Source organism: Trypanosoma cruzi, genomic scaffold (assembly GCF_000209065.1).
Source record: "Trypanosoma cruzi strain CL Brener 1047053516941 genomic scaffold, whole genome shotgun sequence".
In the NCBI taxonomy this organism is placed as follows: domain Eukaryota; phylum Euglenozoa; class Kinetoplastea; order Trypanosomatida; family Trypanosomatidae; genus Trypanosoma; species Trypanosoma cruzi.
This window is the reverse complement of record NW_001849502.1, coordinates 198,072-206,540: the sequence shown is the minus strand read 5'-3', so window position 1 is coordinate 206,540 and position 8,469 is coordinate 198,072. Positions and strand designations below refer to the sequence as shown.

General features: G+C 63.6%; 4 protein-coding genes and 2 pseudogenes across 4 annotated transcripts, besides 4 other annotated features; all 6 read left to right on the top strand.

Moving 5' to 3' along the window:
* Tc00.1047053508595.50 (cysteine peptidase, putative) lies at positions 1–548 on the top strand (the record flags this gene model as incomplete). Its single annotated transcript, XM_800491.1, has 1 exon — positions 1–548. A coding segment is annotated over one exon (548 nt), but the record flags the coding sequence as incomplete, so codon positions are not given.
* Positions 1–3,412: a sequence feature (areas not merged during assembly with more than two copies in the genome that could not be assigned to a particular haplotype).
* On the top strand, positions 830–1,357 carry Tc00.1047053508595.40 (cysteine peptidase, putative; the record flags this gene model as incomplete). Its single annotated transcript, XM_800490.1, has 1 exon — positions 830–1,357. One exon carries the CDS (start codon positions 830–832, stop codon positions 1,355–1,357), a length of 528 nt encoding a protein of 175 aa, XP_805583.1.
* Tc00.1047053508595.35 lies at positions 2,102–2,773 on the top strand (annotated as a pseudogene).
* Positions 3,081–3,635, top strand: Tc00.1047053508595.30 (annotated as a pseudogene).
* Positions 3,413–5,169: a sequence feature (heterozygous, non-Esmeraldo-like haplotype).
* Positions 3,656–4,789, top strand: Tc00.1047053508595.20 (UDP-Gal or UDP-GlcNAc-dependent glycosyltransferase, putative; the record flags this gene model as incomplete). The annotated part of the gene is made up of 1 exon (XM_800489.1): positions 3,656–4,789. One exon carries the CDS (start codon positions 3,656–3,658, stop codon positions 4,787–4,789), a length of 1,134 nt encoding a protein of 377 aa, XP_805582.1.
* Positions 5,132–5,494, top strand: Tc00.1047053508595.11 (uncharacterized protein; the record flags this gene model as incomplete). The annotated part of the gene is made up of 1 exon (XM_800492.1): positions 5,132–5,494. One exon carries the CDS (start codon positions 5,132–5,134, stop codon positions 5,492–5,494), a length of 363 nt encoding a protein of 120 aa, XP_805585.1.
* Positions 5,170–6,091: a sequence feature (areas merged during assembly that could not be assigned to a particular haplotype. This can correspond to areas where the two haplotypes were merged or to regions with more than two copies in the genome that were merged during assembly.).
* Positions 6,092–8,469: a sequence feature (heterozygous, non-Esmeraldo-like haplotype).

The window sequence follows — 8,469 nt, the reverse complement described above, 5'->3', positions numbered from 1 at the left end:
TTCTTCTCGTCGGCTACAATGACAGCGCCACAGTGCCGCACTGGATCATCAAGAACTCGTGGACCACGCAGTGGGGCGAGGATGGCTACATCCGCATTGCAAAGGGCTCGAACCAATGCCTTGTCAAGGAGGCGGTGAGCTCCGCGGTGGTCGGTGGCCCCGGAGCCACTCCCGAGCCAACCACCACGACAACCACAAGTGCCCCAGGACCGTCCCCATCGTACTTTGTGCAGATGTCCTGCACTGACGCTGCGTGCAGTGTGGGGTGCGAGAACGTGACGTTACCGACCGGTCAGTGTCTCCTGACCACCAGCGGCGCCTCTGCCATTGTCACGTGCGGTGCTGAGACTCTCACAGAGGAAGTCTTCTTTACGAGTACGCACTGCAGCGGCCCATCGGTGAGGTCCTCTGTTCCTCTCAACAAATGCAACCGGCTGTTAAGAGGCTCCGTTGAGTTCTTCTGCGGCTCCAGCTCCAGTGGCCGACTGGCCGACGTTGACAGGCAGCGTCGCTATCAGCCATACCACAGCCGTCATCGCCGTCTCTGAGGGCACTCTTTGTTTCTGATGCTGCTTTTTTCTCATTTTACTTTCTTATTATTATTGAGCGAGCGTCGGTGCTGCGGCACACCGGGAAAACAAGTCCCAGTGGAGTGGATCGTTTATTGATTTGCTCTGTGCATGCTTTTTTTCTATTATATGCTTCTGTTGAGCTCCCGAGCACTCCCCACTGTGGCTGAACCCACCGCCGTCCCCGACTGTCAGCCGACCATGCGGGGCGGAGTGGCGTGGCGACGCTCCTTTGCCGTGGCGTGCACATACACGCGCGCATGCTCCTTCTCTCCACGTCAACGCCCGCACACCACCACAGTCTGAAGGTGACGCTGTTGAAGGCACACAAGGAAGGAAACACGCCCACACAAGCAGTAATGTCTGGCTGGGCGCGTGCGCTGTCGCTCGCGGCCGTCCTGGTCGTCATGGCGTGCCTCGTCCCCGCGGCGACGGCGAGCCTGCATGCGGAGGAGACGCTGGCGTCGCAATTCGCAGAATTCAAGCAGAAGCATGGCAGGGTGTACGGGAGCGCCGCGGAGGAGGCGTTCCGCCTGAGCGTGTTCCGGGCGAACCTGTTTCTTGCGAGGCTGCACGCCGCGGCAAACCCACACGCGACCTTCGGCGTCACGCCCTTCTCGGACCTCACGCGCGAGGGGGCCCAGCCACCATGGAGCGCATGCCGACCCTCCTGGGCGTCAATTTCCGGAATTCCGTGGAATGGGCGCGCGCGTGGCGGCGCTCCCCGAGGAGGCAAACCAGCGCCCACCACGAATGGCACCGATTCCGCCCGCCGCGTGGGGAACTAAGAGAGACACCCTGCGGGCGTTCTGCGTTGCACCGGCGCGGGCGAAGGCGATGTACGGCATCGGAGTGTGGTGCGGAGTGGCCTTCCCAGCGTCCCGCCCCACGTCGGATTCGCACATTACAGGTCGTGCGAGAATCGTTGCGGGAATACCGAAAGGCGGCCGAATGGGGGATGCCGTGTTGGACGTGAAGCCGCGGCCCCTCTCCGACACAGCGCGGTGGTACTTTGCGGTCCGGTGCCTCCGCCGTCTGCCACCCACAGCGCCCCGCCAGAAAACCACATGACCCCGCGCCCTGCGCTTCGGTGAGAAGCTCGCGGCCCGCAGCCCGAGTGCGTTCCCACGCCTCTCGCGACGGCGCCGCCGCAGATGGTCCCGACGAATTCGAGCCCCGACTTTGGAACTGCCGGATCGCCCGCCGCTTCCGGCGCAAAGGCCCGTCGCCACGCCCAGAAGGAAAGCGCCACCAGGCGTGGGCAGACGGCTCTGCGGAGCTCGGCGTCAAATCGGGAGCGGTGGCGGCGCGCTACCTGAAGGAAACGCCGCTCAGCATTGCCAGGGCCGGCGGCGGACCGACAAATCGCCGCCACGGAGCCGGACGCGTCGCCCCACCTATTGGTCTAGGAATCTGTTGAGCACCACCCCGCTGACAAGCACTGCGCCGTACAGAGTGCCAATCTTCACGGCCCGCTCTCTTTGGCGCCCTGCAAAAGGGTCCTCCTACGGTATCCGACCCGACGGCTCAGGGGCAAAACCCACCGCTCCACTCTAACAGTCGACCGGGGCCCACGCGCACGGACTCCGCCCTCGCTCGTGGGGAACAGGCCGCATTGGCCCGCCTCCGCACCGGGGCTTCAGACAAACACGGACGACTGCTATGGCTACTGCGACTCGCCGCTCCGGACGGATGCCGTCGGTGCGGCCCGGACGCCCCACAACAGAAACGCAAAAAAACCCGCACGGAAATGCCTCCTCCTCCCGCTGGGAGCGCCACTCGTCACCGCAGCGAGGACTGGAGCGAGACACTGCACACCGATCGGGCTTCCGCCACAGACCGCGCGGCCCAGGCCGAAGCCGTCGCCCCGCAGTTCCCGCACGGCGTCGGGCAAACGAGAAGCCGGACTCAGGCTTCGTCTTCGATGCCTCCACGATCACCAACGCTCCGACAAGTAGGGAGCGTCCCCGGGGAAGATGACGCTCCGGCTGCGCCACCCGCGCTCCAGCGCACGCCCCGTGGGTTCGAGGCCCCGACGAAAGCGAGGCTGGCATCCAACACGCGCGCGCAAACGAACACCCCCAGACAGCGCCGCAGCCGGCACCCGAGACCAAGGCGCCCCTTCAAGGCCCTTGCTGCGACAAACGGGCGGGTAATGCCGGGGGATTGGCTCTTCACTTCCGGTTCGGGCGCCCGGACCGTAAGAAAGACACGGCAACAAAAACACGGATAGGACACCCGCGCGCCGTGGGGGCCGCACCTCCAGAGGAGTAAGGCCAAATCCCGCGAAAACCTCGCCTCCGCGAAGGAGGGGCGCCGCCAAAGAGCAGCGCGCCGTGTGCCCAAAACGCCGTCACGGAATCGGCGAAAGTGTGACGTTAATAAACGGATGTGGGCGCACCAGTGGCGTCAGACCGCCGAGGAAGCGCACGTCGCCCGGCGAAGACACCCCGACGGGATCACCACCTGTCGGACATCGCCGTCAAACATGCGGTTTTCGGCGCCACAGCGATGACGGACGAACCGGAGATCGCGAAAGCCAGCCAACGCGAACCGTGCCATGAGAAATGTCGGCGTCTACTCCACCGCCCGGCTCTGCAGGCGCCTGGGCAAAAACACGGCGTGAACATCGGAGAAGCGAGGAAGCCGTGTTGCACGAAAATGTTGGCGCGGTTTTTCCTCGGGATGGAAAGGCGCTGCCCAAAAGCACTACCACGCAGCGAGAAGGCACAAAGCCCCCCACAGCGGCGGCACAACGTCGGTGCTCCTCGCCGGTTCCCCTCCCTCCCTTTCCTTATTCGTGGGCTGCGTGGTTTACTGGTTTGTTGGTTTTTGTTGGTTCTCGGGCGCGCGGCGCGTGTGTGCGTTTTGCGCCTTCCACCGCGGCTTTCTCTCCGGAGCCGAGGCCCTCCTCCACGTCCCCGCCTCGCGGGTGGACGCGCTCTGCGATGGTGGGCGTCGTGCGGGCCATCGCGCTTGTTTGAGAAAGCAAGAGTAGAAAAAAATAAGAAAAAACGCCTCACGTCCTCACACGCGCTCTCTGCCCCTTTTCGTTTTCTTCTTAGTCTCTCGCACCAACAGCGACCATGGCGAAAAAGAAACTGCCGACGACGAGACGGAAGCTGAGGCGGGTTGCCGTGCTGCTGTTTCTCTTCATTGTGGCCACGATTGTTCTGTCCTTCAGGTCCGACACCGCCGCCGATGATGGCGCACCGGGGCCAAACAACCCTCGCCACCCGCGCGCGGCCGCAGCGGACGATGCAGCACTTGCTTACATCCCACGCCGTGTTGTGGGCACGTGGGGCCGGCGGGAATATCTGATTGTGCTGGGCATCCCCTCCCCGGACAACGAAGAAAGGCGAACACGACGCAACCTGCAGCGGACGACGTGCTGGCGGTTCCCCGGAGTGGCGACGAGGGCGAACGACTTCACCGGTGCGATGCTCGTGCTGTACGTTCTTGCGCGACACCCGTCGCACGGATACGACTACTCGGCCGCGCTGCTGGAGGAGGCGGCGCAGTGGCAGGATGTGGTTGCGCTGCCGATGAACGAGGGCCGCGTGGCGACGAATAAAACAGTTTGTGGCGATGGCTCCTGGGGCGATGAGACGGAAGTTGGTATGTCACGCAAGGTGTACATGTGGTTTGACCTTGCGCTCCGCCTTTTTAAGACCGCGATGTACATTGCGAAGGGCGATGACGACATGTTTCTCCGTGTGCCGCTGTTCGTTGCTCACCTGCGCCTTCTGCCGCGCCAAAGGATTTACATGGGATACCACGTTGGTGTTGGGAGTTTCGGGAAAAGGGGTTTACCAGGTAGCACGTTTATGGTTGGCTGGTGCTACACCTTGTCGAGGGATGTGGCGGAGGCGTTGGTTTCGTACAAGCCGCTGCGGCGCCTGGCGTACCTGCCGTACAGCGAGGAACGCTATGACGAGTTTGCTCTGCTTCGGTTTCAGCACGAAGACATCATGGTCGGGTGGGTTCTTGAGAAGGAAGTGAAGTACCGCCCGTTGGTATACGTCAAGGTGCTGCCCTGTCATTTCCATGACGCCCGCAATGAAACGGGGCACTCGCAGGTGGTGCCGACCTCGATTTGTGTCCATCATGTGCGGGAGGACGACTACGCTTCACTGATGGCGCGCTTCGGTAACGACACATCGCCTGTTGCCCGTGTGGAACGGGCGTCCGACGACACGATATACCCGCTGTGCGATTGACAAGTGAAATAAATGATTTCTTTTCTGTGCGTGTTAACTCCTAATGTGTTGCTTGATCGTTTGCTGCATCCCGTTTTTTGTTCTATGTACTCTGTGGCCGAACGAAGTGAAATGTGTCATTGACCTCCCGTGCCCCTGTGGAGCGTGTCACTCCCTGCCCTCAACCCGCGTGCGGGACGTGGTGGTGGAGCCAGTGGGAGCCCGTTGCTTTGTGCCGCGGGTGTGCTTTTGCTGGGAGCATGTGACGAGAATGTGCGTGTGTGGGCTGAGCCGTCAATGAACAATGTATGTAGGTTTGTAGAGAGAATTATCCCCTTATTCTATTAATTGCGCGATTGGAAAATGGAAGTGATTCAACGTTTTTTTGCTGTTGCTCTTGTTTTTTTGTGTGTGCGTGTGTTTGTGTGCGTTGCTTTGGCCTTCCCACTCCAGAGCCCTCACTTCGCGGTTGGGGGCCGCTGGGAATGTATTCTTGTGTTTTCGTGTGATTTACTTGCGAACGGAGCGTCCCACGGTGCGGCTGCTGTCAGTGCCGGTGGTGTGGCTCCCGGCGTGGGGAGAGTGTGTGTCGTGACGCTCTCCCCGCCGCTGGTGTGCCCAGTGGGCGGAGCAACGCCAGTGACACAAAGTTCCTTGCTTGTTGGCGACGCAGCTGTCCTTTTTTTCCCCTGCTTTTGTTCTCTTGTAGCAGACTGCACAGTGTAGGGGCGGTGCGGGCGGACTCGCGCACGGAGAGGCTTGGGATCGCAGCGTCCCATAGACTCCCGTGGCGATACCGTTGCGCAGCGGTGCGTCGAGAATTTGTTCCCAGTTTGTCAACGCCGGGGAGCGCACGAGGCACACCGAGCGACAGGGCAGCACAGCACCCGGCATCGCCCCGTCTAAGGGCTGTGTCGCCATCCACTGGACAGCGCAGCCCTTGTCGGACAGTGGCCACCGCATCGCCCTCCTTCATGTCCAGCTCGGGGACGACAAAACACCCGCAGCGGTACCGAAGCTTAACCGGACACCATCAGCACGGAGGAAGGCGAATTGAGCAGGCGTGGCGGAATGTTCAACCAGCTCCGCAGAATCCCGCAAGAATTAGGCAAAATGGGCAGCATAGAGAAGCACATTGCGTCAGGAATGCGGAAAGCCACCGACACAACGGTCCCTGCAGGGAGCCGCCGGCCACCCAGTCTCCGACGCAGGGAAGCACTGCGCGGAGCACCCAAAAGCCGATGGCGCGCGCCCGCTCCAAACCCGAGGCCACGGGCGACAACAGCCGGCAAGCAGCGTGCCTTGTGTATGCGCCTCGCCCCCAGCACGCCAGCCACGAAAGCGGACGGCACCGTGCCCAGCACACACCGGAACGCCAGCCAGACAAAGCCTTGGGCGGCGGGAGCGGCACGGCACCCAAAGCACTGCTTTCCGCCACCGACCCCGACGAATGCTAGGGACCCCGTCCCCCACAACCATGGCGGAGCCAAAACGCACCCTACGGCTGTTGCTCTTGGGACCGGCACCCGGCTCCGACGGAATACGTGGAAAGGAGCCGCGCCATCTAGGCCATGCGGCGGGGCGTGCCGTCTTGCGGCTGTTGAATAGACGCCTGCGTGCGGAAGCCGTCCGGCGGGATTGGCGACGCGTGGTTGTCACCATCACCTTCCTCAAGCCAAAGAAAACGGCATCCGACCGCGACCCCACCGACCCGTCACGCTGACCAGCTGCCCCGGCAAGCTCATGGCACGCATCCGAGACGCCATCGAGTCCCAGTTGGCCCGACAATCCCACCCTTGACCGATTGCTGCGCCTCAGGGCTGCCATGCGCCGCGATGCCCCGCAACACCGCACGGCGGCCGTCTTTTTGCTCGTCGCCCGAGCCCCCGACGCGGCAGACCGTGACAAAGTTATCTTTGAAATGCGGCGACTGTCGATCTCCAAGCGCATCGCGCGCTGGTCAGCAGCATTTCTCCGCATCACAAGCTTTGCGGTGCGCGTCGGTAAACTTTCATTCTCTCCCAAGACCCCCGCGCGGGGAGCGCCGCAAGAGACGGCGGCAGGCCCCACCACGCCATCATCGCCATGAACTCCCTTAGCGCTCGACTTTTGAACGCGCCCTTATCACACGGCACGGCGACAGGGACACGGCCAGCCCGGCCCCACAAGAATGCCAGAACGCCGCGGCAAACCCACACGCGACCTTCGGCGTCACGCCCTTCTCGGACCTCACGCGCGAGGGGGCCCAGCCACCATGGAGCGCATGCCGACCCTCCTGGGCGTCAATTTCCGGAATTCCGTGGAATGGGCGCGCGCGTGGCGGCGCTCCCCGAGGAGGCAAACCAGCGCCCACCACGAATGGCACCGATTCCGCCCGCCGCGTGGGGAACTATGAGAGACACCCTGCGGGCGTTCTGCGTTGCACCGGCGCGGGCGAAGGCGATGTACGGCATCGGAGTGTGGTGCGGAGTGGCCTTCCCAGCGTCCCGCCCCACGTCGGATTCGCACATTACAGGTCGTGCGAGAATCGTTGCGGGAATACCGAAAGGCGGCCGAATGGGGGATGCCGTGTTGGACGTGAAGCCGCGGCCCCTCTCCGACACAGCGCGGTGGTACTTTGCGGTCCGGTGCCTCCGCCGTCTGCCACCCACAGCGCCCCGCCAGAAAACCACATGACCCCGCGCCCTGCGCTTCGGTGAGAAGCTCGCGGCCCGCAGCCCGAGTGCGTTCCCACGCCTCTCGCGACGGCGCCGCCGCAGATGGTCCCGACGAATTCGAGCCCCGACTTTGGAACTGCCGGATCGCCCGCCGCTTCCGGCGCAAAGGCCCGTCGCCACGCCCAGAAGGAAAGCGCCACCAGGCGTGGGCAGACGGCTCTGCGGAGCTCGGCGTCAAATCGGGAGCGGTGGCGGCGCGCTACCTGAAGGAAACGCCGCTCAGCATTGCCAGGGCCGGCGGCGGACCGACAAATCGCCGCCACGGAGCCGGACGCGTCGCCCCACCTATTGGTCTAGGAATCTGTTGAGCACCACCCCGCTGACAAGCACTGCGCCGTACAGAGTGCCAATCTTCACGGCCCGCTCTCTTTGGCGCCCTGCAAAAGGGTCCTCCTACGGTATCCGACCCGACGGCTCAGGGGCAAAACCCACCGCTCCACTCTAACAGTCGACCGGGGCCCACGCGCACGGACTCCGCCCTCGCTCGTGGGGAACAGGCCGCATTGGCCCGCCTCCGCACCGGGGCTTCAGACAAACACGGACGACTGCTATGGCTACTGCGACTCGCCGCTCCGGACGGATGCCGTCGGTGCGGCCCGGACGCCCCACAACAGAAACGCAAAAAAACCCGCACGGAAATGCCTCCTCCTCCCGCTGGGAGCGCCACTCGTCACCGCAGCGAGGACTGGAGCGAGACACTGCACACCGATCGGGCTTCCGCCACAGACCGCGCGGCCCAGGCCGAAGCCGTCGCCCCGCAGTTCCCGCACGGCGTCGGGCAAACGAGAAGCCGGACTCAGGCTTCGTCTTCGATGCCTCCACGATCACCAACGCTCCGACAAGTAGGGAGCGTCCCCGGGGAAGATGACGCTCCGGCTGCGCCACCCGCGCTCCAGCGCACGCCCCGTGGGTTCGAGGCCCCGACGAAAGCGAGGCTGGCATCCAACACGCGCGCGCAAACGAACACCCACAGACAGCGCCGCA